The sequence below is a fragment of the Dama dama genome, chromosome 2 (assembly GCF_033118175.1).
Source record: "Dama dama isolate Ldn47 chromosome 2, ASM3311817v1, whole genome shotgun sequence".
In the NCBI taxonomy this organism is placed as follows: Eukaryota; Metazoa; Chordata; class Mammalia; order Artiodactyla; family Cervidae; genus Dama; species Dama dama.
In genome coordinates this window covers 474,855-502,177 of record NC_083682.1, presented here as the reverse complement: position 1 = coordinate 502,177, position 27,323 = coordinate 474,855, and the positions used below count along the sequence as shown (strand labels likewise).

General features: G+C 59.1%; 1 protein-coding gene across 5 annotated transcripts; it reads left to right on the top strand.

Annotated features, from left to right (window-relative positions):
- The first annotated feature begins 289 nt into the window (after nucleotides 1-289).
- On the top strand, nucleotides 290-26,490 carry DEAF1 (DEAF1 transcription factor). Of its 5 annotated transcripts, none has more exons than XM_061160636.1 (12): nucleotides 290-593; nucleotides 2,968-3,065; nucleotides 4,386-4,515; nucleotides 4,774-4,920; nucleotides 5,496-5,635; nucleotides 6,934-6,999; nucleotides 10,568-10,694; nucleotides 11,372-11,500; nucleotides 12,694-12,822; nucleotides 14,124-14,371; nucleotides 21,165-21,251; nucleotides 26,048-26,490. In XM_061160636.1, the coding sequence occupies exons 1-12, from the start codon at nucleotides 305-307 to the stop codon at nucleotides 26,150-26,152; spliced, it is 1,695 nt and encodes a 564-aa protein (XP_061016619.1). In that variant the 5' UTR covers nucleotides 290-304; the 3' UTR covers nucleotides 26,153-26,490. The 5 variants fall into 5 exon arrangements, 3 of the variants coding, with proteins under 3 accessions (XP_061016619.1, XP_061016610.1, XP_061016629.1); XM_061160627.1 differs by having other exon boundaries at nucleotides 21,162-21,251; XR_009695833.1 differs by lacking the exon at nucleotides 26,048-26,490 and having other exon boundaries at nucleotides 12,699-12,822; nucleotides 21,162-21,251.
- Nucleotides 26,491-27,323: the final 833 nt, after the last annotated feature.

The following is a 27,323-nucleotide window of genomic DNA, read 5'->3' as shown; positions in this document are numbered from 1 at the left end:
CGGCCCACTTCGGCCCACGTCGGCCCTCGTCGTTTCTGGACTGCAAGCCTCGGCTCGGCTCGACCGGGCCTCTTCGTGCCGGTTCGGCTCCTGTTCGGGTGGCGCCGGCTCGGCTCGGCAGCCGGCCTCGGGCGGCCTCGGCTCGGCTCGGTTCAGCTCGGCTCGGTTCGGGCGACCCTCCTCTGGAGGGCTCGGCTCGGCTCGGCCCGACTCGGGCGGCCTCCTCGGGCGGCGCGCTTCGGGCTCCGTCCCGGCCTTCGGGCGGCCCCGGCCGGAGCCTTCGGGCGGGCTCGGCGGAGTCCGGATGGAGGACTCGGACTCGGCCGCCAAGCAGCTGGGCCTGGCCGAGGCGGCGGCGGTGGCGGCCGCGGCCGCTGTGGCGGCGGCGGCCGCGGCCGCGGCGGGAGGCGAGGCGGAGGAGCCGGTGCTCAGCAGGGACGAGGACTCGGAGGAGGACGGGGACTCGGAGTCGGAGCGCGAGACGCGGCGGGTGACGGCCGTGGCGGTGATGGCCGCCGAGCCCGGGCACATGGACATGGGCGCCGAGGCCCTACCCGGCCCCGACGAGGCCGCCGCGGCCGCCGCCTTCGCAGGCAAGTGCCGGCCGCCCGCGGTTCGCGCCCACCTGCCCGCACCTGCCGCGCGCCCGCCCCGCGCTCTCGTCCCCCGCTCACACCTGCCCTGCCTCCGCCCAGCGCACCCGCGCACGCACGTCGTGTGCCCGGTGGTCCCTGCACACCTACCCCGGGGAGCGCCCCGGCCCTGTCCTGCCGCACACTTGCTCCCTGAACGCCTTTCCCTCCTTTCAGGATTGCGTTCCTTCTGGAACCTTCTCAGCACCTGCTTCTTGCCCTGCCCGTTCTCCCCTCCTTATGTCCTGGTTGCTGGTTACACGGGGGTCAGACCCAGGTCCTGTCCTGGAGGAGCGCGGGGATGGGCGTGTCTGGTCATCTAGAATTCTGCTGGCCGGGTCCAGATGGGACTCGAGCCCTGGGGAGTGAGGTGCGCTCAGCCAGGGCGGGCCCGCAAGCGTTGGGGGCAGTGGCTCTGGAGGCCATGACCCTGTTCCTCAGTCCCCGCTCTGGCCTGTCCCCATGGCCCCCCGCCCTGCCCCCCGTTTCCCTGATGGGTCTTCCCTTCCACGTTTTTGTTGCTGATGAACAGAACATGCTCATTCTCAAGGTTCCTGAGCCACCTCCCCAAGCGCCCTTTAGAGGTTGTGCCTCCCTGGGACACCATCCCGATGGAGATAGAGACTCCCAAGTGATGGTCCCTCCCACACGAGGCTCCCGGTTGGCCCACTGAGCCAGGCGCTGGAACCCCTGGGGAGTGTCCTGAGGCTCTCCTTCCAGAAGGAACTTCGTGGGTTTCAGAACTGGACAGCGGCCTCCGCATCCAGGTGCTCCTGCGTTTATCTGGGCTGGAGGCGCTGGTGGGGCCAGCTCCCCTGCTGCCCGCCTTGCCTCTGGTCTGTCTGTGCTGTGGTCTTTTGGGATTCTCGCAGAAGCATGGGGAGAAGGATTTGTGGCCCTTAAATAAGGGTTCCATTTTTGTTGCTAAACTGGTTTAACGTTGAGATCTTGAATAGTTAGGTTTTTCTTCAGGTTTATGTTATTTTTGCGCACATTTTTCTGAAGGCAGAAAAGAAATATGATGCTGTTTGTCCTATCATCAGAGAAATGTATTGACATCAGATTTTTTTTAAAATTTTTTATTTTTTACTTTGCTGGGTCTTTATTGCTGTTTGGGCTTTGCTGCTGCTTCACTGCCGCTGGTTGTGAGTGGAGGCTGCTGTCTAGCTGTGGTGCACAGGTTTCTCACTGCAGCAGCTTCTCTTGTTGCAGAGCTCGGCTCTAGGGTGTGAGGGCTTCAGTAGTTACACCTCCTGGGCTCTAGAGCACAGGCCCGGTAGTTGTGGTGCTTGGGCTTACTTGTCCTGCCGCATGGGGGATCTTCCCAGACCAGGGATCAAACCCATGTCTCCTGCATTGACAGGTGGATTCTTTACCACTGAGCCACCTGGGAAGCCCCAATGTCAGGTGTTTTTTTTTTTTCTTGCAAAGTTTTATAGTTGTGTTTTTTGAGTGTGTTAAAACTTGTTTTTTGTGAGTTGCTGAGGTCAGGTGACTCCTGGGTTTCGGTAGCTCAACAGGACACTCTGCTGGGCTGAGGCTGCCTCCTCTGGGCTGCAGGCCAGGTGTGTAGACCTGAGCAGGGGCTCAGGCCCCTTAGCCCCAGGCTCCCTGGGAAACGGTGGAGAAGACACACGGGGGACAGGGATTTTCAGAGCAGTTCAGTGAGTGCAGGTGGACAGGTTGTGTGGGACCCTCTGTCAATCTGAGCACCTCCGCCAGGAACAGCCCCACCTAGGCTCGGAGTGGGGCGAGCATTGATGGGGGGGCTGTCAGGGCAGCCAGCCAGGTGTGAGCGGCGGTGGGGTGCAGGGAGGTGGGGTGTGCAGGCTGCTGGGAGGGGCCAGGCTCCATGTTGGGGGCGGGGGGCACCAGCAGGTCTGATGGGTTTCAGGAAGAAGAGATCAGTGGCAGGTCGAGGTGATGGAGGAGGAGGGAGGACTAGACCTCAGCCAGAACCGTGCTGACCCTGGTCTGGGAGGGTTTCCACAACAGGGGAGGGGACTCTGGGATCTGAGAAGCTCCTTCTGGGTGTTTGGTTTGTTTTTTTTTTCCTAGGAGGAAGCAAGAGGCCACGGCAGTTTGGCAGAGCTGTGGCTGGCTCAGTGGGTCTTCACTGTGCGTGGCAGGCTCTGCGGGGGTGGAGAGGTAGCCTCATGTCCTTGGAAGGACCAGGTCGATCAGACTGTGGTCTAGAAACATTGGTCGGGCATTTCATGCCCAGGGTTAGGCCTCCCTTGGCAGTTCAGGGACCTGCCGTGGCAACTGCCCGCCACCCCGTCCCCTGGTGGCCTCTGGCTCTGGCTAGGTGCTGAGTCAGGCTCCTGTGTTGCAGAGGTGACCACCGTGACAGTAGCTAATGTGGGTGCCTCGGCGGACAACGTCTTCACCACGTCTGTGGCCAATGCCGCCTCGCTCTCGGGCCACGTGCTGGTAAGACACGGGGGCGACTCTGGCCCGAGGAGGGCAGCCCATTCCCCGGGGACCCTGAGCCTGCCCTCCACCGAGCGCCCGGGGGGAAGCGGGGAGCACACCTGGACTGTGTACACCTGAAAGCAGAGTTGTCACTGGGACAGTGACGGACAGAGAGCTCGCTCCTGAGCGTGAGGGCGGCAGGACGGTGAGGGCCACGGGGATGCAGGTTTAAGAATGCGGGTTTATATGCTCTGCTGCCTGGAGACACCAGCCGGCAGCCAGGCAGCAGCTCCGCGCCTCGGGCGTGTCCAACCCAACAGCAGGCTCTCTGGTCCAGAAGGCTGGGGAGTTAGGGCACCCCGAGTCCATGCAGAGACCCTGCAGGTCTCTGAGGACAGGAAGGCCCGGAATCTGGTGTGACCTTCCTGGACGCAGACAGTGAGAGGGCAGCTCAAGTGTCTGTGCGTCCCACCTGCCTCAATAGAAAGACCCTTTGTGGCTCTCGGACCAGCACAAAACGTTCTGCTTTTCTGCTCCAGAGTCGCACAAGTCCAGCGATTCACACTCACGCAGGGCTGACGCCCTTACTGAGGCAGAGACCCTGCAGGTCTGTGAGAGCAGGCCAGTGTGTGTGTGTGCGCCCATGGGTGAGGGCCCTCAACCCCGCAGTCGACTCCTCACCTCCTCTGCTGTGAAGGCAATGTTTTCAGAGAGGAGCGAAGGTTTCTGGGTCGCCGTTTCCGTCTCAGCGTGGTAGCAGGAGCGCATCCCAGACCTTGGTGTGCGGGGTGCGCCTGGGTCCCTAGTCCACTGCAAGGCTGTCTGGGCGAGGCTGTGAGGTGTGCCTGGGGGCAGTCGGGGTGGGCTCAGCTTCTGCATGGGCAGAATGGGGCATCTCGCTGTCCCTGGGGAGGCAGTTGAGGTCACAGCAGCATACAGGCCCCGGGGAGGCTTGTGGGCAGTGTGGGTTGGGAGGCCCCATCTCTGGGTGGGACTTGGGGCATGAGAAGGGGTCCCGTACCAAGTGGATCTTGGCTCCTGTACCAATGGAGCTGGCCTCTTGGAGACCGTCCCTTGAGACCTGTAACCTCGTGAGAGCTTCCGGGGCAGAAGGGCAGGCCTTTCCTGGGCCAGAAGCGTGTTTATCCCTCAACTTGGACACACCATGTGAGCGTCTGCTTGGGGTCACACAGACCTCGCCTCTGGTTGGTCTTGGCTCGGCGTCTGGAAGGGGTCCCCCCCGGGGGCGGTGTCAGCTGGAACCTGTCCGGGGGACCACAGCCTGGTTCAGAGGGGTGCCACGGCTGTCCCTGAGACGGTGGGTGTTCTGTCCTGCAGTCAGGCAGGACAGCCCTGCAGATCGGGGACAGCCTGAACCCCGAGAAGGCCACGCTCATCGTCGTGCACACAGATGGCAGCATCGTGGAGACCGCCGGGCTGAAGGCGCCCGCAGCCCCTCTCACCCCAGGTACTGCCTGCCCGCCCGCCCGCTCCGGGCCTCTGGGGCCAAGCGCCCCCTAGGCCGCTGGAGTTATTCCTGGGTGAGCTTCTGTGTTTTGTGGGAACTCGAATATCAAATACTGTTTAAGTAGAAAATGTTCCAGGCAGTGAGAGTTGCCCAGAGTTGTGGGGGGCAGGGTGCTGAGCTGAGGAGGACCCGTGAGCTTCCGTGAGGTCCAGGCTACGCTCAGGGTCTCTCACGCTCACGGCGCTTTCTTTGCTCAAGGTCCTCAGTCCCCTCCGACTCCGCTGGCTCCCGGCCAGGAGAAGGGGGGCACCAAGTACAACTGGGACCCGTCGGTCTACGACAGCGAGCTGCCCGTGCGCTGCCGCAACATCAGCGGGACCCTGTACAAGAGCAGGCTCGGCTCAGGTGGGCGGGGCCGGGCCCGGGGGGGGGGGGGGGGGGGGGGGGGGGGGGGGGGGGGGGGGGGGGGGGGGGGCGGGAAGAAGGGGGCGGGCCCCGGTGGGCAGGAGGCGGGCCCAGGGGGATGTGGGTGGGCCCAGGTGGGCGGGGGATGGGCCTGAGCGCGGTAGACCTAGGTGGGTGAGGGGTGGACCCAGGTAAGTGAGGGGTGGACCCAGCTGGGTTGGGCTCAGACCACTGCTTCTCCTTTGAGGGTGGCCTTCTTTCTGCAGCTGGGGTCAAGGAAGGCTGTAACGGCATAGACTAGTTAAGCAAATGGGCACTTTTAGGAGGCGGTAGGGCTGGCCCTTGTTTCCTGAGGTCTTGGGTCCACTTGGTGTCCGGTCGGCAGGAAGCTCTGCAAGTGGGCAAGGTCATCAGCTCCATGAGGGAGGTGGTCGAGCGCATGGTGCCCAGGGCAGCAGGTGGACGCTGGGCAGGTGGTCAGACACAATGCCTGCTGGTGTGGGTTCACGGCAGGGTGCCAAGGGGCAGCTGGCCTGGCGTGAGCAGGAACCACAGCAGGTGGCCTGTCTTTTCAGGAGGCCGGGGTCGCTGTATCAAGCAGGGGGAGAACTGGTACAGCCCCACCGAGTTTGAAGCCATGGCAGGAAGGGCCAGCAGCAAAGACTGGAAGAGGAGCATCCGCTATGCAGGGCGGCCCCTGCAGTGCCTCATCCAGGTACCCCAGCATGCGCCTTCCCACCACCCACCGCCTGCCACCTACCTCCCACGCTGTCGGCTATGGGGCTCTCAAGGCCCGCAGGCCAGAGTCAGACAGACAGGGTTTGAGTCCTCCACTCACTTGCTGTGTGACCTGGGGCAAGTTGCTTAACCTTTTGTTTGCTGATGTTTCAAATGGGATGTTAAGGACATTTGCATGGTACCTTGTGCAAGGATGAGGAATGGATGAGGCAACATAGCTTCTGTTTGAGTGAGTGCACATGAATTTATTTATTAACGGGAGAAAATCAAACGGAAGTTTAATAACGTATGTGGGGGAGAGACACAGTAAGACTGAGTAACTCTGTTCGTGACTTTGAAAGACACCAACCGTGTCTCTCCTCGAGCTTATCCAAAGGGATAGGCTCCCCACTCCTGTTTCCAGTTTAGCTCTTGGGGTTGGCAGAGACGTCACGCCCATACTCCCTGGATGGGAGAGGTGGATGACATGTGCAGAGAAGTTCTGGAAATGATGGGTTCCATCCTCACAGGGGGTCAGGGTGGAGCTGGTTGGAACCTGGGCCTGTCATCTCACTTATGGGCCACCCTCTCCCGTGTCGCGATGTCTGATACCCTGTCCCGTGTCGCGGTGTCTCTGGTACCCTCTCCCGTGTTGCAGTGTCTCACACCCTGTCCCGTGTCACGGTGTCTCACACCCTGCCCCGTGTCACGGTGTCTCTGATACCCTGCCCCGTGTCACGGTGTCTCACACCCTGTCCCGTGTTGCGGTGTCTCTGATACCCTGTCCCGTGTCGCGGTGTCTCACACCCTGTCCCGAGTCGCGGTGTCTCTGATACCCTGTCCCGTGTCGTGGTGTCTCTGATACCCTGCCCCGTGTCGTGGTGTCTCTGAACCCTGTCCCGTGTCGCGGTGTCTCACACCCTGTCCCGTGTCGCGGTGTCTCTGATACCCTGTCCCGTGTCGCAGTGTCTCTGATACCCTGTCCCGTGTCGTGGTGTCTCACACCCTCTCCCGTGTCGCGGTGTCTCTGATACCCTCTCCCGTGTCACGGTGTCTCTGGTACCCTCTCCCGTGTCGCGGTGTCTCTGGTACCTTCTCCGGTGTCACGATGTCTCAGATACCCTCTCCCGTGTTGCGGTGTCTCTGGTACCCTCTCCCGTGTCGTGGTGTCTCTGGTACCCTCTCCTGTGTTGCAGTGTCTCACACCCTCTCCCGTGTTGCGGTGTCTCTGATACCCTCTCCCATGTCACGGTGTCTCACACCTTCTTCCGTGTCGCGGTGTCTTCCAATCCCCAGGATGGGATCCTGAACCCTCACGCAGCCTCCTGCACCTGTGCCGCCTGCTGTGATGACATGACCCTGGTGAGTGCCCCCGGTCCCGTCAGCTCCTCTCTGGCTGCTTCCCCCTTAGTTTCCCCTCAGACTCTGTCGTTTGGATATTGCTCTGATGGCTGAGGCCTCAGTGGGCCCTAGGACTGCTCGGAGAGCCTGAAGGGAACTTTCTTAGATAAAATAAACCTCCGTGATGTCACAGTCTCGGCCCCCGTTTTCTAATGGTGATGACAACGTGCTAGTTTACGTTTTGCATTTTTGACATCATTTTGTAAAAAAGGCTACACTGAACTGATTAGTGTAGAGCACACTTAATGCCTTTAAAGTCTTCCCTCACCCTGACCCCTGACCGTTTAAAGGCGGGCCTCTTCACCGGCTCTGACCTTGCTGAGTGGCTCTCAGTGTGACGCCACTTTGTGATGTGTGAGCCACCAGCTTTGTTTCGGTCTTTCTGTTGTTGAGTGTGATTTTTAAATGTCTCAGAATTAACTGAAAACCTGCTTCATGAGGTTTCCTCTTAAGAAAACATAAAAGTTTTTTTTTTTTTTGTAGTACTTTTAAAAAATGTATTTACTTTTGGTTGCCCTGGGTCTTCGTTGCTGTGCGGGCTTTCTCCAGCTGCAGTGGGTGGTGGCTTCTCGCTGTGGAGCAGGGCTCTGGGACACGCAGTCTTCCGCAGTCGCAGTGCACGGGCTTAGGAGTTGTAGCACATGGGCTTAGTTGCTCCGCGGCTTGTGGAATCTTCCCAGACCAAGGATCAAACCCGTGTCCCCTGAATTGGCAGGCAGGTTCTCATTCACTGTCCCACCAGGGAAGTCCTCCTTTTTAAAGTTCGATTGCTCATCTGGTTAACTATTAGCAGCCGTGGAAGAAAGCACAATTGGAGAGACGTTCTTGACTGGGAAAACCAAATATTCTGAAGCTGTCTAGTTTGTACACAGATTACACGTGATTCTAATAGAATGTTGTTCAGTCACTAAGTCTTGTTCAACTCTCTGTGACCCCGTGGACTGCAGCACACCAGGCTTCCCCGTCCTTTACTGTTTCTCAGAGTTTCCTCAAACTCATGTCCAGTGAGTTGGTGATGCCATCCGACCATCTCATCCTCTGTTACCCCTTCTCCTCCCGCCCTCAATCTTTCCCAGCATCAGGGTCTTTTCCAGAGAGTCAGCTCTTGGCATCAGGTGGCCGAAGAATTACCCAGCAGGATATCTGTGTGAGAATAAAATGCTTTTAAAATTTTCTTGGGGGGACCAGCAGGTATGTTCTTGAAGGTCTTGCAGGGGTCAAAGGAGCAGAGCAGGAGGTTTGCCCCATCAGAAAGCGTGGAACACACAGCAGGGTTGTCTGTGGTCTCTGCAAATGCCGGAACCCTGAGGTGTCACCTGCGGGGTGGAACCTAGATGCTGAAAGCTAGAAGCTGCCAGAAGAGAACTCAGGGACGCTTTGGACCCGTGGGGTGGGAGCCTCTATGTGGGGAAGGTGTTCTTCTCCCCAGAGGGGTCTACAGGTTTGACATGGCTCCCTTCACAGTCCTGGCAGGATTTTAAGGATTCTAAGGTTTGTATGGAAAGGCAGAGGAAATGGGATTATGGCATGGCTTTGAGGATGAAGACTAAGGCTGGAGGGATCACAGCTCAGGACCCCCAGACTTGTCGAGTGGTGTCCTTGGGAGAGAGTGTGTGGTTTTGCGGAGGGGGGCCCATCAATCTAGAGGCAGACCAGCCACCCACACTCGGATCCACAAGGTGTGGGGACAGTTGGACACTGTAGGCATAGAAGTGACCCTTGACCTAGACATCATACTTTATATACAAATGAATTAAAAGTGGATTCTAGAGTCAGATTTGTTGAAAACAAAATTAAAGTTTTTAGAAGAAAATCTTTGTGATCTCAGGTTAGACTTGGGATTTCTTAGACATGGAACCAAAGGTGCAATCCATGAAATAAAATCTCGTATGTCTCCTTCATCAAATGGACACATTTTGGCTTCCACGTCAGGAATGGTGGTCTGCAGAGCCCCATGGACCAACTCCCCAGAGACATAATCCTCATTGGCAAAACAATGGAAAAAACCTGCTTAAGATGTCTGAAAGCTGTCCTAGGGGCATACAGTAAAAAATATTTTTATTCAGGAGAATCTTGTGAGTCTGGTGTGTGAGCCAGGGCCTGTTCCCTCCCCGTGTGCCTGTTTGGCTGAGGGGAAGCTCCGTTCCAGGCCCCTGGCCCCATCGTCCGGCCCTGCTCGCCCGTACCCAACGCAATGCAGGTCCCCGTGGCGGAGGCAGCGATAGGACCAAGGAGTTAGGCTGATGGCCGTGAGTGCTGCCCAGGCCCCGCGTGGGGCGGTGTGTGGGGCGGGTGCCAGCTAAATGACTGCCTGGGGCATTTCCTCTAGGTGTGTCCTAAAAGCCCCCAGTACAGAGCCCAGGTGCCTGGATCCCACAGCATGGCCGTTTGCAGAGGGTAGCGCAGTCGGCTGGAAACCGCAGAGCCAGCAGCTGGTGCAGCAGCTTGACTGCTGCTGGCCGGAGGGGCCGCAGGGGACGGCTTGTGCAGGCCTGCAGCCGGGGAGCCTGGGGGGGAGCAGCCATCTGCACTGTGGCTCAGTACAGCGCCCAGGAAATCAACAGAAATCACGAGACATGTAAAGGAACGGGGATGTGTGAGCCCCACAGAAGAACAGCAGCAGGCAGTAGACACTTCCCATTGCAGCAGCTGGTGGGGCTTCCAGGCAGGCTCTGTGTCTGCAGAGTGGAAGCATTCTCAGCAGGGGTCTCGGTCTCCGTCTCAGTCTGCGGGGCCGGGGCCGGGGCGGGCACCATGGCCTGGGTACCATAGCTGGGCACCACGCCCGGGGCAGCTGCAGTACACGTGGGCTTTCTCACAGCTGTGGAGGCGGCAGCCCAGGTCCGAGTGCCGGCTTGCTCCTGGCAGGGTCTCCTCTTGGCCTGCAGGCTTTCACTCATGTGGCAGTTAGGGGGTCTTTCTGGTGTCTCCTCCTGCAGGGACACTAATCCCACCAGGTTAGGGCCCCACCCTCCTTACTCCTAATGCAGCCACACTGCTGGTTGGGACCTCACAGTTCAGCCCAGAAGGTGTGACAACAACGTCTCATCACGTGGAGAAAATCACAGAAGGGAGGAGCCCAGCGGAAATCCTGGGGTTGAGAAGAAAGTCCACACTTGGGTCCACAACACATGCGAAAGGGCAGCAGAAGGGCCAGTGAGCCCATGGGGTCTCGGGCACAAGCCGGGAGGCTCCCTAACCTTCCCCTTGTCCTGCCTTCCTGCCCCACTGAGGGCCTCTGCTCCTGCGTGTCTGGGTCTGTGGGGCGCCCCCTGCTCTCGTGGGCCCCTCTCCCTTTTGCTTTGGTCCCCGTTTGTTTTCTGTCTTCTGGGAATTCCTAAAAAATCTGGTGTGGATGATGCTCACTGTTTGCAGCACTGCTACTCACTCATTCTCCCTGAAAGCACCTCTTTTGTTACTTCGAGGCACTGGGGTGAAGGGAGCTGAGCTCGGCGTGTCCCTGGGCAGGGCGTCCATCAGGACAGAGTCTGGGGCAGTTCCCTCTCTCACTCTGACCCCCACCCCCTAGAGCGGCCCTGTTAGGCTCTTCGTGCCCTACAAGAGGCGCAAGAAGGAGAGTGAGCTGCCGGCCACGCCTGTCAAGAAGGATGCGCCCAAGAACATCACCCTGCTCCCCGCCACTGCCGCCACCACCTGTGAGTGTCCGTGGGGCCGCTGCCACCGCGCATGCTCTGAGCACATCCTGCCCACGCGTGTGGCCAAGGGCTTTGGGTCTAAAACGGCACAGCTCCTGCTCCCAGAGGCCCCTTGGCCTCCTGGGTCCCTGCCTCTCCTCTGCAGCGGCTTCATGCCAAGCCCGGGGGTCTGGGTCTTGGTAGCCCCCTGCCCTCAGAGGCTACGTACACCCCAGGCGGGTAGACGAGGCTGGTAGGAGTTGAGGGAGGAGCCCCTGCTCCTGAAACCTCGAGACGGTGTCAGGGACCGGGGAGACCCAAAGGAAGGGAAGGTCTGGGGGCTGACGGGTCCTCAGAGACTGTCCACGACCCAGCTCCTGAGGCGGTGGGCAAGGTGACCCGGGTCCTCGGGGGCTGGTTGGCCCTGAGGACACGGAGCTCCGAGATGCTGGGAGGCGGGGCTGCTGTTTCTCTTCAGCTTTGATGAGACTGTTTTCCTTAGGGTACACGCGTGTGTGTGTTTAGGATCCAACAGCGGGAGCTGCCTCTGGGGGGGTGGGCCTTGCCCTCACTGGCGCCAGGCGCTGCCCTGCGGAGATGGACTGGGGGCCCCCAGGCGCTGATGCGCACCCCACGCCACCCCCGCCCCATCGCTGGGTTTCTGGCTTGGCGCAGTGACGGCTGCCCTGCCCTTGCAGTCACCGTGACCCCCTCAGGACAGATCACTACCTCGGGCGCGCTGACCTTTGACCGGGCGTCCACTGTGGAGGCCACCGCTGTCATCTCGGAGAGTCCAGCCCAGGGCGACGTCTTTGCGGGGGCCACAGGCAAGTTGTCTCAGCCCTGGAGCCTTGGCCCCGAGAGGCTCCCCCTTCACCGGCAGGAGCCACGGAGACCCTGAAGGAGGGGGTGGGGGCTGGGGGCGTGGCTGGTGGTGGCAGGACCAGGACCTGAAAATCCAAGGCCGCTTGGGGACTGTAGAGAGAGCCAGCGGGCAGAGGTGCCCTGTGCATCTGTAAACTCTGAGGCGACGTCAGGGAGTGAAAGGAGCAGCAGAAGCCCACCCAGTCCTGTGCAGTTCTGGTTCCATCTGGGTCCCCGGCATTGTCATCGGTTCTGTTCTGTCTGGGTCCCCAGCATGGTCGTCAGTTCTGGTTTGGGTTCCGTCTGGGCCCCCCGCGCGGTCGTCGGTTCTGGTTCTGGTTCCGTCTGGGCCCCCCGCGCGGTCGTCAGTTCTGGTTCCATCTGGGCCCCCGCGCGGTCATCAGTTCTGGTTCCGTCTGGGCCCCCCGCGCGGTCGTCAGTTCTGGTTCCTTCGGGGCCCCCGCGCGGTCGTCAGTTCTGGTTCCGTCGGGGCCCCCCGCGCGGTCGTCAGTTCTGGGTCTGGTTCCGTCTGGGCCCCCGCGCGGTCGTCAGTTCTGGTTCCATCTGGGCCCCCGCGCGGTCGTCAGTTCTGGTTCCGTCTGGGCCCCTGCGCGGTCGTCAGTTCTGGTTCTGGTTCCGTCGGGGCCCCTGCGCGGTCGTCAGTTCTGGTTCCGTCGGGGCCCCCGCGCGGTCGTCAGTTCTGGTTTGGGTTCCGTCTGGGCCCCTGCGCGGTCGTCAGTTCTGGTTCTGGTTCCGTCTGGGCCCCCGCGCGGTCGTCAGTTCTGGTTCCGTCGGGGCCCCCGCGCGGTCGTCAGTTCTGGTTTGGGTTCCGTCTGGGCCCCCGCGCGGTCGTCAGTTCTGGGTCTGGTTCCGTCGGGGCCCCCGCGCGGTCGTCAGTTCTGGTTTGGGTTCCGTCTGGGCCCCCCGCGCGGTCGTCGGTTCTGGTTCTGGTTCCGTCTGGGCCCCCCGCGCGGTCGTCGGTTCTGGTTCTGGTTCTGTCTGGGCCCCCCGCGCGGTCGTCGGTTCTGGTTCTGGTTCCATCTGGGCCCCCCGCGCAGTCGTCCCGACAGTCCACTTCCTCCACGTGTGGGCTCGAGGGCTGCCTGGCTGGACGCGCAGCAGCGGGGTCACAGGTGTGGTGCCCCTCTCCGCACAGTGCAGGAAGCGGGCGTGCAGCCCCCGTGCAGGGTCAGCCACCCGGAGCCCCACTACCCCGGTTATCAGGACAGCTGCCAGATCGCACCGTTCCCCGAGGCCGCACTGCCAACATCTCATCCCAAAATAGGTGAGTGAAGGAAGCCCGCTCCCGAGGTCGGGGGAGGCAGTCCTGTGTTTGTAGACTGGAAGCTGCTGCCCGATTCCGGGTGGGGCAAGGCTGCTCACCTGGTGCCCTGTGCCCTGCAGAGCCTAGAATCCGGGCAGCCTCTACCTGCGATCCTGCTTTGGGTCAGTGTCTGAGGACACTTGTCCCACCAGCTTCAGGTGTGAGAGTGTGCGTGTTTGTGACTCGCTGGCCTGAAGCTTGACAGGACATCCCTGTGTGTGTGTGTCTCTGATTGTCAGTACTTGCCTCCCCCAACACATCTCCTAAAGCCCAGCCCCAGCCCCAGGAGAGCCCCAGCGGGCTGCGGCCAGCCTCGGGGGTGTCCACCCATGTCTCTGCACTCCTGCCTACTTGCTCCTTACTGGTTCCAGTGTGGACTCATGGCTTCCTGTTTTCTTCAGGGCGGTGCAGCCTGTTCCTGGGGTGATTGTGTTGGGGTGTGTCCTGCTCTAGCCTGCGGGGCCCCTGAGAGCAGCTGCTGCCCCCTCTGTCTGCCCTGTCACACTGCCTGTCCCCTCATGTCCAGCGCAGCGAGGGCTGGAGGCTCGTCTCAGGGTCCTGTCTTTCTAGGCCCCTGCCCTCCCGGGGGGCGGGGTTCACAGCTGAGGTCTGGCCACTCTGTGGGTCTGGCTCCTGACTGCTGACCGTGCATCTCATGTAGCTCTTGTCTAGTGGTTACACCTGGGGTCTGGAAACGGGCCTTGGTGGGGCATTTGCACCAAGGACTCAGCCGGTGCTCCCGTCAGGGCGTTTCCTTGGAGGAGGCAGACATGCACAGCACAGCCTGGGTGCGCACATCTCCCCCGGGGCATCTCTGCCCAGGCCTCTCAGGACAGAGGTGGGCAGGCCTCTTGCATCCAAAGTGTGAGTCTCCACATCGTGTCCAGAGTCAGCGTTGCCCCAGGTTCCCTTTCCATCCCTGTGATTTCTTCTGTAGCTGAGAGGAACCTGCCCCCTGCCAGCCTTGATCTGTGCCCCAACACCCCCGTGCCCACAGAAGGCCCTGAAGGTTTCTGTGTGAGCAGAAACGAAACCAGGAGGCTTCAGCTCCTGCTTGCAGTTGGCACGCCGTCCGTGGTCGGGTAGCTGTAGCCACAGTAGGGCTTGGAGGGGGAGCCGGGGTGTGACGGCATCTCTGCACCTGCCGCATCTCAGGTCCCCTCGAGGCCTGCGCTCTGCACCAGACTCGATGAGAACACTGAGGTCCCTCGGAGCCAGGCGACCTGTTGACTCCTTGCTCTGTTTTGCTTCCCTCGGGCTAGTGCTGACGTCCCTGCCAGCCCTGGCGGCGCCGCCCTCCACCCCCACCAAAGCCGTCTCCCCCGCGGTGGTCAGCGGACTGGAAGTGTCGGAGCAGCGGAGCTGGCTGTACCTGGAAGAGATGGTCAACTCCCTGCTCAGCACCGCGCAGCAACTGAAGACGCTGTTTGAACAGGCCAAGCAGGCCAGCTCCTACCGGGAGGCCGCCGCGGCCCAGGCCAGAGCCCAGGCGGACGCCGAAAGGAAGGAGGTACTGTCCGCGCCGTGGGTCTGCGCCTGCCTGCAGCGCCCGCCCGCCTTCCCGGGCAGGGGCGCTGGCATTGCACACACAAGTGAAGCTTCTCTGCTGGCGAGGGCAGGCGTCCCCCTCAGGCGTTCGGTTCTCACACACGTTCCACCTGTGGCAGACGGCGCACGTCCAGTTAGGCAGCCTCCCCGGGGAAGCGTCTCCTGTGACACAGTCACGGGATGGAGCAGCATCCTTGCTGTGCTCTCGGGGCAGCGGGCGGGCCGGCTGTGCGTCGTCCGGCATCTGCTCCTCCAGGAGGCCAGCTCTGCACCTGCGTCTTGCCCCAGAGGTGCTGTCGTGGGTACTTCACGTCCCACATTCAGGGTCTGGAAGCTTTGGGCCCAGAGCGCTTCCTGCAGCACAAGGGCCCTAAGCCCCCAGCAACCCTGCAGCCCTCATGGGGGCGGCTGCTTGGTGCCCGGAGCCCTCTCGAGGGGCTGGGGCCGGCTGAGAGCGGGCAGCAGGGGGTGTTCCTGGTTGCAGTAGCTGTGGACGGTTATTTGTAAACGAGCCATGTTGTTTTTTTCTCACCAAATCTATATAAAAAAATTTTTCATTTTAGCACTACTTTTTGTAGACAAGAGGAAAGAAGGTTTTATCGGAGTATTAATTATGTTTTTGTTTTGCCGAGACTTGCAGAATCTGGAGGGGGGGTTGTGGGGACTGTCATAGCCAGGAGGCAGTGGACTGAAAACCCGCCTGCGTCTTTTGGAGGCTCCTCTGTTCCGATTAGTCCCGAGGGCCACTTAGCGCGGTCGCCTCTTCCCCTGCTTCACGGACCATCTTCACCGTTGCCTCTCTGAGGTCTCAGCTGATTCTGACCTTCCGGTTGTCTCAGGATCTGCTGTGTTCACTCTTCCCCTTGCACCTGGGGATGCCCTGCTCCTGCTAGTTCCAGGCACTTTGATTCCAGGCAGGAGCTCTGAGATCTGCTGGGTTCTGTCTGCTCACCTGGGAAGTGCTGGACTTGGTCCTCCAAAGCAGTTGAGCTGGCTGCTCTCCCAGCCGTCGTGCAGGGGTCTGTCTCGGTTTCTGTTGCTGGACGTGTCTGTAGGCCTGGTCTGGAGGACAGGGGTGGCCTTGCTGCTGCTCTCACGTGGGGGTTGCAGGCTCTCCTGGAGGGCGTGGGGGCACCGTGGGCCCAGCTGTCTCGCCCATTGTTTCTGCTGGCTCAGCCCCGTGCTGGCTCCCTGGGGACGGCCAGAGCCTGTGGCCACCGTGCACCGGCCCGTCTGCTTTCCTCTTTTCCGGCCATCTGCAGCTCCAGCCTCAGCCTGCTGCCCACACCCTTCCCTCCCCCAACCCCAGGTTCAGCATCCTCCCCCCACCCCCCGCCAATTCCTGCCCCACCTGCCAGGGCCTCCCCCAACCAGGCCCCCTCCATTCCTGCCTGCTCTCCTCGCTTTCCAGACCTCAGATCGTTGCCTCCTGGCTCCGTGGTGACTGTTTGGAGGGTCAGCCTGCAGGCTGCTCTGGTGACCTGAATGACAGCTGCTCCTTTTTCTCTTTGGTTTGGGAGGCTGTGTGCCTGAGCCACGATGGTCTCGTGCTGCTCAGAGACCAACTTTTTAATCATTTAATATTTGCATATTTCACATTTATAAGCATTTTACTACTTTTCTTTTTTAAATATTTATTTGTATCTGGTTTTGCATTATAACCAGTCTTACTCTTTTTTTTTTCAGTCTTAGTTATTTTCGTGTGTTCATATGTTCACATATTTATGATCTTATACTTTAGAAAAATCCCTAACATGCATAATGAAAGCGTCTTCTTTTTCTTGCTGAGATGCGGTGCACAGGCTGCAGGATTCACCCTTTAAGGCACACAGTCCAGCAGCTTGTTCACACTCATTCAGCCGTCCCCATCGATTCCAGGCCTCTTCACCTCCAGGGAAACCCTGGACCTGTGAGCACCACCACCACCCACCCCCAGGTCCCCACTGCACTTGCCTGCTTTCTCTCTCTGACTGCCTGTTCCCACCCACCCAGACCCCACTGCACTCACCCGCTTTCTCTCTCTGACTCTGCCTGTTCCCACCTACCCAGACCCCACTGCACTCACCCGCTTTCTCTGACTTTGCCTCTTCCCACCCACCCAGATCCCACTACACTCACCCGCTTTCTCTGACTTTGCCTCTTCCCACCCACCCCAGACCCCACTACACTCACCCGCTTCCTGTCTGGCTTTGCCTGTTCTGCGCGTTTCTTGGAAACGGGAATCACACAGGATGTGGTCTTTTGTGTCTGACTTCTTTGCCTGAGCAGAGTGTTTCCACGATGCATCCACACTGTAACCTGGATCAGTATTTCACTCCTTTTTATGACTAAATACCAGTCGCCACATCACTTTTTCGCTCTGCCATCAGTGGACGTTCTCAGCGTTTCTACTTCTGGCCATGGTGAACGTGCTCTGACATTCGTGCACAGCTGTCTGTATGGATGTGTGTTGTCACTTCTCTAGGGTGTGAAGCTGGGAGCCAAGCCACTGGGTCCCATGGTGGCTCCAGATTCACTCTCTAAGGAGCTGCCAGCCTGTGTGCCCCTGTGGTTGCCTGTCCAGTGCCCACCATCGTGTCTGCCATCCCCCTGCTGAGCCTGGAGGGTGTGGGGGAGACCCTGGTCCTTGCTTAGAGCCCAGGGCCGGGAGTGCGGGTGTGGGGAGGCCGCCCTGAGCCCCCACCCCAGCAGCCAGACCAGCTGGGCAGTGGGCAGGCGGCTCGGGCTGCTGACTGCACAGAACCCGGAACCTCATCCCAGGAGGGAAGTGCAAAAGGAAGCGGTTTAACTTTCGGTTTTACATTTTTCATAGATTTTCGTGGACTTTCTTTCACAGAATAAAACTACAAGTAAATTCTGTGAAAATTCTCTGAGGACAGATGGACGGAAAGAGAAAGTCTAGGTTAGGATGCAACACGGGGCCCCACCTGCTTGGGTCGTGCGGGTACTTTCAGGGCCCTGTGCTGGCTCAGCTGCCTGGGTTTTGTTTCTCAGATAGGACCAGCCCACAGTCACAGCCGGGCTCATCCACACGAAGGGTCCAGAAGCTGAATTCCTGCTGTGCAGACCTCCTGACATGTGTGTCTGGCGGGTCAGCCAGGAGCGTCTGGCACGGCAGGGTTGCTCAGGTCCCCACCCGTGAAAGGCTGGGCTGTGCATTTTGTTTGTAATTTCATGTATTTCTAAGAAAGAAATGCGATATGAAATGCCCTTATACTTGACAGTGCTGTTTGGTGGAAGACGCTCAGCCTTTAGTGAGAGGCTTGAGCCTTCTCCACCGGGACATCATCACATGTCCATATCCTGAGCCCTGACACCGGCGGGGGCTCACAGGCAGGCCCGTCCTCTCTCGGGAGCCGGTGGTGTGACGTGTCCTCACATGGCTGTCCTGTAAGCTGGACACACGGCCAGGGGAAACAGGCGTCCTGGGTTCCGGCATCACATAGGTGGAGCTGGTGTCCTCGTGTGTGTGAGTGTTGGTGGCTCCAGGCTCCTCAGCTGACCTGGTTCCATTTCCTGCAGATGTCAGTTGACCACCCTCCACACCTAGTGTGTTCACCTTTGTAACTGCTGATGCATCTGAGCCATGGCCCCTGCTGACCATGATGCCTGGGCACTGGGTCTTGGGAACCAGACTCCTTGGGGAGCCTTCGCCAGGATCATCTGGGGACTGAGGGGTCATGACTTGACTCATGCAAGTGAGGCACCCAAAACGTGTCCCTGAAGCATGTGGCAGCAGTGAGGAGTGACCTTCAGGGTCTGGGTGGCAAGGAGCCGGAAGGCTGGGGGTGGAGGGGGCACGGGTCTGTCGTGGAGGGGCTTCTGGACAACTGACGGTCCCCCCACTCTGGATCACATGCACAAGGCAGGCATCCCCACCCCCGATCACACAGAGAGAGGACCCCCCACAGATCACATGGAGAGAGACCCCCCACCCTGGATCACACGGAGAGAGCCCCTGCCCTGGATTACACAGAGAGAGGAACCCCCCCACACAGATCACACAGAGAGAGACCCCCTGCCCCAGATCACATGGAGAGAGACCCCCGAACCGGATTACACAGAGAGAGGGACCCCCCCACAGATCACACGGAGAGAGCCCCCCCACCCCCGATCACACAGAGAGAGGACCCCCCCCCCACAGATCACATGGAGAGAGACCCCCCCCCCAGGATCACACGGAGAGAGCCCCCGCCCTGGATTACACAGAGAGAGGAACCCCCCTACACAGATCACATGGAAAGAGACCCCCTGCCCTGGATCACATGGAGAGAGAACCCCCTGCCCCGGATCACATGGAGAGAGACCCCCCCGCCCTGGATTACACAGAGAGAGGGACCCCCCCCACAGATCACATGGAGAGAGACCCCCTGCCCCGGATTACACAGAGAGAGGAACCTCCCGCCCCATGGATCACATGGAGAGAGGTGGCCCCAGAGGAACTGTTGCTGTAGACCTTGTTGGGAGGCATCCACAGCGTGCTCCTCAGCTCTGAGGGTCGTGTGTGGTGGGGAGCAGAGAGTCCATGGAGGGGCCCCACGTGAAGACCCAGGCGCTTGCCTCCCAGGGAGGGAACCAGGGCTACCTTCTTGGATGTTTTATGTGGAATTTCTTAGAAAATCAAATTTTAGCCCAACTGAACTATCAGAGATGTTTAGTCAGTTTTAACCATGGGGCATTTGTGTTGTGTGTGTATAATTAGCTCAGCAGAGATTAAACAGGGCAGAAGACCAGACGCCCTTCCCATCAAGGGCGCCATGTCCAGCAGAAGCCAGCCATGTGGCTGCAGGGCGCTGGGCCTGTGCTGTGGTCCGTGTCCATGTCCCTGGCTCCTTCTCAGGCCTTCGCTGGTCACCCGCCTTCCCGTCAAGAGGCAAGTGTGGTCAGAAGAGCCGCTGTGCTGAGGGCTCCGGCCAGCGCCACGGGCACACAGCAGACGCTGTTCTCAGTGCTGGCGGAAGCCCGGTGCCCGTGGGTCAGCAGCGCTGTCTCTTGTGGCTGCCCGGGGGGAGGCTCCCGCGTTTCTCTCTTCTCAGGGCCTTATCTCACCCCAGGGTCCAGCTGTGAAGTGCAGCAGTCCCCCTTTTCCTCACTGGGCACGCTGGGGGCGGGGGCTCCTCCTGGACAGGGCTGGTGTGGGGGTGTTTCCAGAACCCTCCCCTGCAGATTGTCTCTGGTCCCTTTATTTGTGTCTGGGTGGACTCAGGGGGCCCGTGTTATGTGCTTTGCTCAGGTTGTTGCATCTTCGGCGGCTGGAACTCTCTCAGTGTCTCCCAAGTCCCTTACCTGCCCCTCTGAACTCCTTCCTCCTCTCTAGGACTAGAAGACCCCCCAGGCCCACACTGGGGGCTCCCTGCCCCAGCCCTGTTGTTGTTTAGTCACTCAGTCATGTCCAACTCTTTGCGACCCCATGGACTGCAGCGCACCAGGCTCTTCTGTCTACTGTCTCCGGGAGTTTGCTCACACTCCTGTTGGTTGAATCAGTGATGCCATCCAGCCCCAGGCCTGGAATCAGCTGTGGAGAATGAATGGTCTTAGGAACCAAGATCTGGGCCTTGCTGGCTGGCAGCGTGGAGCCGTGTGGGTCCTGGCAGGCGTGCGCAGACCCTGCCCCGGGCGCTCTCTGCCCTCCGCCTCCACCTGCATGTGTGCTAATGTGCCTGACTCGGATTCCGAGCTTCTGCTTATTTCAGGTTAAGAAATCGTTTTCCCAAAGGGATGTGTTGGGAAGGCCCAAGGGGTTGGAAATACTTTCTGTACAAAAGTGGCACGTGCACCACAAGGTTCATCACGACGCAGGCCTTTGTGGTGAGAGGCGTTTACTCAGTGCCTGCTCTTGTCCAAGGACAGCCCTGGTGCTGGGAGCACAGCCAGGGTGGGCCCAGGTGCTGGTGGGGGTCGTGGTGCGGCATGAAGGCCGCTTCCCTGAGATGAGAGACAGGAGGGTCCTTGGGGTCCCAGACCTTGCAGGCGGCTGCTGGGGGCTCTGCAGGACCTCTGCTCCCCCCCAAATCTCTGTGTGGCCACAGACTTCATGCTGCTTCTTTTGTCCTGGAAAGGAGAGGCAGGGACGAGCCAGCTTACTGCCTCTCTGATGCAGGAGTTTCCTGAAGGAGTGGGGGTGGCAGGTTATAGGTGGAAAGGTCAGCATTGTGGTCAGCAGACAAGGAAGTTGAATCCAGAACAGGAACCAAGACACAGGATGCTGTTTTTGCCAACACAGTCCCCCACCGGTCGGAGCAGGGGCCTGGCCTGCAGCGTGCTGGGGTCCTGGCTGCCTGCCACCATGGGTCACAGCTGCACACACTGGCCCGGCCCCGTCACCCCCTTGCACCGACCCCTACCGCCCCTCCCCGCTTTAGAAGGAGCAGTGTCACGCTTTGTGGGGAAAGCACACAGAAGGCCCACTTCACGGAGCCCAGCTGGTGGGCTGGGGACGCCTGGGATGCAGGACGAGGGGCACCCAGGCTGTTAGTGGGGGCCCAGCCGGGGGCCTTCCAGGGCCTGGCACTCGGGCTGGCCCTGAACACCTGAGAATGTTGGCCCTCCCAGTTTGCTTTCTGCATGCTGGGTGGAAATGAAATCCCTGCAGTTTGGAGCGAGGTTGGCCTGTATGTGATCCAGCCCCCTGCCTCCTGCTCAGAGTCTGTAAGGTGAGGGCAGGAGATGCGGGTCGGTCTGGTCCCGGTCACCTGCCCCCCTTCTGTCTCTCTGGGCGGTGTGCCCACCACTGATACCCTGTCCTCTTGCAGCAGTCCTGTGTGAACTGTGGCCGCGAGGCCCTGAGCGAGTGCACCGGCTGCCACAAGGTCAACTACTGCTCCACCTTCTGCCAGCGCAAGGTAGGCCCCGCCCCGCCCCACCATCTGCCAGTGTGAGATAGGTCCCGCCCCGCCCCACCCTGCCCCGCCTGCCAGTGCTGAGGTAGGCCCCGCCCCACCCCCTCATCTGCCAGTGCGAGGTTGGCCCCGCCCCCGTCCCCCCATCTGCCAGCACAAGGTAGGCCCCGCCCCGCCCCGCCTGCCAGTGCTGAGGTAGGCCCCGCCCCCACCCCCTCTCATCTACCAGTGCGAGGTAGGCCCCGCCCCGCCCCCCCATCTGCCAGTGTGAGATAGGTCCCGCCCCGCCCCACCCTGCCCCGCCTGCCAGTGCTGAGGTAGGCCCCGCCCCACCCCCTCATCTGCCAGTGCTGAGGTAGGCCCCGCCCCCACCCCTCCCATCTGCCAGTGCGAGGTTGGCCCCGCCCCCGTCCCCCCATCTGCCAGCACTAGGTAGGCCCCGCCCCGCCTGCCAGTGCTAGGTAGGCCCCGCCCCCGCCCTGTCTGCTAGTGCGAGGAAGGCCCGCGACCCTCCTGTGTCCCCAGGCCCCAGCAGGGCCCCCAGGCAGCCTCCTGTGCCATGGGCTGTGGCAGTGGAAGCCGCTGCTCACCCGCGGCCCAGACCTCACCGCGGTCAGCATCCCCAGCCTGGCCGCCTGGGCACAGAGCCCGGCTGTTGGTGCGGTTGCACTTCTGCTTCCACCCCCTGGCCTTTGACCCTGAGGAGGCTGGAGGGAGTAGCACTTGCCGGTTTTCTGGCCCTCACTCAAGAGTGCGAGGCCGAGCAGAGGGCTGGGGGCCTGTGGGGTTCACCTCTCCTGGAAATTTTTCACAATGAGAGAAGGTAACGTGATGGGTGGACAAGTGGTGGCATATGCTGTCCTTTGCGTTGCCTGGGCTGCCTGGGACCTGGAGCTGCGTGGGTGGACACAGCCTCTGCGGTGCCCACAGATCCCGTCCTTAGACGCCCTCCAGCGAGAGGTGGGCAGGGATGACCCCACGACCAGGGTGTGTGGGACCTTCCTCCTCTGCATCTCAGGGCTGCAGGGGGTGCTGAGGAGGTCAGCACAGCGTGGAAAGCATGTCCATGGCTCCCAGCTTGCGCCTGGGCCCTGCCTGTGTGTCGGGCTGGACACTTGGGGAAGAGACCCACGTGTTTGCTTCTCCCTGGTCTCACCAGTGGGCTGGGCACTGAGGACAGGGTGCCTGCTTGACTGCTGTGCTTGGGTCACTGTGGGGAGCTTGGACTGCCAGGAGGAGCCAGCTTGTGATCCCAGAGGGCAGCTGACTGCTGGCGTCCCTGACTTTGAACCATCCCAGAAAGATTCGTGGGTTTATTTCTTGATGCAGTCATTTTAGCCAGTTACCATCTTGACTAAAAGCATCTGCACTCTTATTGAATTGGGCACTTAAGTTTTGGGTACAACCTTGTAGACGAAGACGCCATTGCTTCCATTGACTGTGTTAGATTTGTCCTCTTTCAACATGCTGTCCTGATAAAGGCATAGGCTTTGGCTTTATTTGCAAAAATCAATGTACAGTGAATTTCAAAAACCCTGATTCTCACGTGCAGTCAAAAATGAACACTCGCCAAGACCCGCAGGTCCCTGTGATAAACGGTGGTGCCGGCAGTGAGGCTCCAGCCCGCCCTCTGCAGTGAGGCTTCCAGCCGGCCCTCTGCAGTAAGGCTCCATCCACCCTTTGTGCTCCCCAGAGACCTGGGGGTGCTTGCTGTTGCTTCCCTTCCTAGAGTGGGACCGGCAATGACCTGTTCCACTTTTAGGTGCAGACTATTTTTTTCCAAATCCCGTTTGAGTGTGTGTGTGTGTGTGTGTGTGTGTTATACCTTCACTGAAGGAGGTAGAATTTACATACCATAAAATCCACTAATTTTAAGTGCACAATTCAACGATTTATAGTAAGTTTGCAGTTGTGAAAACATCACAACTCAGTTTTAGGACCTCCCATCACCCCCAAAAGCTCCCTCAGGCCGATGCCCCCGGGCACTGGAGACCAGGAGCCTCTTCCTCGTCGCTTCCCCCTCTGCACGCTTGCTGTGACAGGAGTCGTGCCGCCTGTGGTCTCCTGTATCCGGCTCCCCCGACCAGCGTACTTTCAGGTCCACCCCGTGGGGCCCAGGCATTGTGCCTGGTGTGGCTGGACCTCGCCTGTTCTCCAGCCGTCAGCCGACGGACGTCTGGACGGACCCCCTGTGTGAGTGTTGGTGGACACTCACGAGGGGCTCCCCGGAGGGCAGCTGCTTGTCTGGGCTACATTCACATGTACACTTGGGCAGACCTGTGTGTGACTGTTGGGAAACTCAGCTTGGCCAGCAGTGCAAGTCCGCCCCATCCACAGCGCTCGCTCCTGCCCTCTGGTTGTAGCCCTGCTGCCACTGGGCGTGCAGCACCGTCAGTGGGTTTAGTTTGCGTCTCCCTGATGACCGATGATGTGGAGCAACTTTTTGTGTGCTTTTTGGGTAGTTGAATATCCTTTGGGCAGCAATGTCTATTCAAATCTTTTGCCCATTTTTAAATGGGATTGTTCTCCTTATCAAGTGTGGAGACGTCTCTGTGCAGTCTGGATACAAATTTGAAGCCCAGCTTTTAAAAATTTTTTATTTTCATTCTTTTTTATTTTTGGCCATGCCATGCAGCTTATGGGATCTTAGTTCCCCAACCAGGGATTGAACCCATGTCCCCTGCAGTGGAAGTGTGGAGTCCTAATCACTAAATGGCCAGGGAAGTCCCAAGAAGCCCAGTTTATTAAAAATGTTTTTAATGGAGATCACACTGTTGGTGTAGCATCTCAGAAATTTTGCCTGACTCAAGGTCAGGGAAATCTATTTTTTCCTGAAACATTTATAATTTTAAGTCTTTTGAATTTTTATTTTAATTTATTATTATTTTGGGGGCTGCACCACATGCACAGCTTACTGCATCTCAGTCCCCCAACCAGGGTCGAACCCTGGGCATGGCAGCGAAGGTGCCAGATCCTAACCTCTGCGCCATTGGGAACTCCCTGTAGTTCTTGTGTTAAGATTTATGATCCATCTTGAGCTAATTTTTATGTATAGTGTGAAACATTGTGGACTTGAGCCCAACACACATTGTTTTACGTACTATATAGATTTACATAGTCAGGTAATTTTCAAATTAAAAATTTATTTCAGTCTGAAAACAGCAAATGCTGAAGATGTGGAGAAAATGGAACCCTCCCGCACTGTTGGTGGGAATGTAAATTGGTGTAGCACAATGCAAAACAGTATGAGGTTTCCTTAATTTGATAAAATTAGAGTTACTGTATGATCCAGCAATCCTGGACATATATCCAGACAAAATTCTAATTTGAAAAGATAGATGTACCCCAGTGATCACAGCAGCAGTATCTATAATAGCCAAGACATGGAAGCAAGCTAAGTGTCCATCTGCAGAGGAATGGATAAAGAAGTCGTGGTGCATGTACACAATGGAATATTACTCAGCCATAAACAAGAGTGGGATCATGCCATTTGCAGCAACATGGACAAACGCAGAGCTTATCAGGCTAAGTGAAGTAAATCAGACAGAGGAAGACAAGTATCATATCACTCATGAGGGATCCAGAAAGTGATACAAGTGAACTTGTTTACGAAACAGAAACAGACTCACAGGCACAGAGAACAGACATGTGGTTGCCAAGGAGGGTGGGGCAAGGGGGGGGCGCAGTGAAAACCAGGATGGAGAAGAAACAAGCTCCTGTCGCGTATCACAGGGACTATATTCAATACCCTGTGGTAGATAATAATGGAAAAGAACATGTAAAAGAAAAGACACGTGTTTAACAATCACTTTGCCATACAGCAGAAATTAACATTGTAAATCAACTATACTTCACAAAATTTCGTTTATTCTTTCGATACACAGGCAGACCTTGGTTTTTTTTTTTTCTTTTAAGACCTTGCTTTTTTACACCTCTCAGATAACTGTGTTTTTACAAATGAGAGGTCTGTGGCCTCCATGCACTGTCAGGCGATGGTCAGCATTTTCAGGAGTAGAGTGTTTTTTGAGTTCGGTCCATGGACACTGAACAGACCACAGTGCAGCGTAAACGTAGCCCAAACAAGCCGGGACGGCTGAGCCCGTGCAGCTGGCTCTGCTGTGACATTCGCTTTATTCTGGAGGTGAACCTGTGCTATCTCCCAGGTATGCCTGTAATGATTTGAAATTTCACCTTTTTATTGTAAAAATAAGGCACACTTATTGTAGAAAATACGGAAGCAGAGGACAGCGCAGAGACAGGCAGCTAGAGCCCGCTCCCGGGGTCGCCCCAGCCTCTGCTCCTCCGCGTGTGTGATGCTCTTTCGTGTCTTATGCTTCACTGAACCCTAACCTCTCGTGTGTTCGGGGTCTACGTCTCCACTAACCACACCCTGTCAGGCCTCCAGAGCCTGTGACCGGGGGCGGCATCTCCTACTCTGACGGCAGGTGTGGGCCGTCTTCCCCGACCTCCTGGGGGCCACGGTCACCCAGCCCCTCTGTGGACACGCTGAGTGGTCTCACTTGGGCAATTATAAATAACACGGCGGGAAGCAATATCAGATACAAGTATTTCTTTGCAGGTGTGATTATGTTTCCTTGATCCCAGGGAGGAAGCCGCCAGATCAGAGTGTGGACGTGTTTCCAGGGTCATCCAGGCTGTCTCTGAGCGGGTTCCTTAAATAGGGGGGTCGAGGCTGGGCGCCCCCTGCCCGGGAATGCTGGCTCTCAGCACATGAAGGACTGCGGCCTCGGGTGGGCAATCACTCTCGGAACCGTGACTCAGTCTGTCCTTCCTTGCAGGACTGGAAGGACCACCAGCACATGTGTGGTCAGTCTGCAACTGTCACTGTCCAGGGGGACGACGTCCACGTCGGCGAGGGCGTGATCGAGAAGGTCACCGTGTGAGGGCTCGTGGGGCCTCTGTGGCCAGGAAGGACCCTGGAGGACAGGGGACTCTGAGGACAAGGAGGAACTTGCTGGCCAAGTTAGGAGTGGACGTTGGGCGACCGGTGCCCTTGGCAGCATGCTCCTGCTGCCAAGCTCCGGGTGGCGGGCACTGGCCTCTCCGTGGCTGCTGGTGGACACGGCCTGAGCCCCCGATGCTCGTGGTGCTTTTTTTAATCCCTTGGATCATGAGCGTCCAGTCTTCCCTACGGGTGTGTCGTGTTCTGTAACACACGTGTACATATATGTGTCTTGTCAATAAAGTTGACACCCCTGTCCCACCTGGACAGGCGACTCCAGCCCTGACCTCCCGTGGAGCTGTTCTTCCTGCAGCTCAGAAGCTTGAATGAATGGAAGGGCCCTGCCCGGCAGAGGTCCCAGAGCCGCCAGCCGGGAAGACCACACCCCACTGTCCAGGCTCAGGGGTGATGAGGTGCCCTGGCCTGTCGCCCTCCTCTGCAAGAGTGCGCTGGGCCGCTGGGGACCTGCCCAGCACGGCTCCTGCCCCAGCCCAGCTGTCCCACCCAGCAAGGCGGCAGCCTGGGCCTGGTGGGTTCCCAAGCCTGGCCCATCTGTGCCCAGCGCCAGTTCCGGGGGAGCCCTGGGTCTGCGGTGCCCCGCCTTCTCTTCACTGAGGAGGTGGAGGCTCTGCCCCAGTCACAGACTCTGACCCCGACGCTTGCCCCCTGCACGGTTCTGCCACGTTCATCTCCCGGCTCCTGCTTCCAGAAGGTTCTCAGTCCATCGCACATGGCCTCTGGGGATGCCGCTGGCTCCGAGTGAGCCCAGGGGCTGGCTGGAGGCCCAAGGGAGGAGGCTGTGCGCCCAGGAGCCCCAGGGCCTGTCCCCACGCCCAGCCTGGCTGCAGGGGAGGGCCCTGCCCCCAGAAGTTTCTGCCAGCGCTCTGCTCGGCCTGTACAGACTAAGTGGGCTTATTCGGGTTTTATTCAGCTGGTCTTCACACCTCCACCGCCTCAGGGAAGGCCAGGCCCGGCCTCCTGGGGTTTGCAGAGCTTAAGAGGGCTGGGGAGGCATGTCAGTCTCGGCAGAACGGGCTGGAGATGGCTGTACCCCTGGAAGGAGTCACCCCAAACATGAAAAGGCTAAAGCGGTGACTGAAGCAGGCATGAAG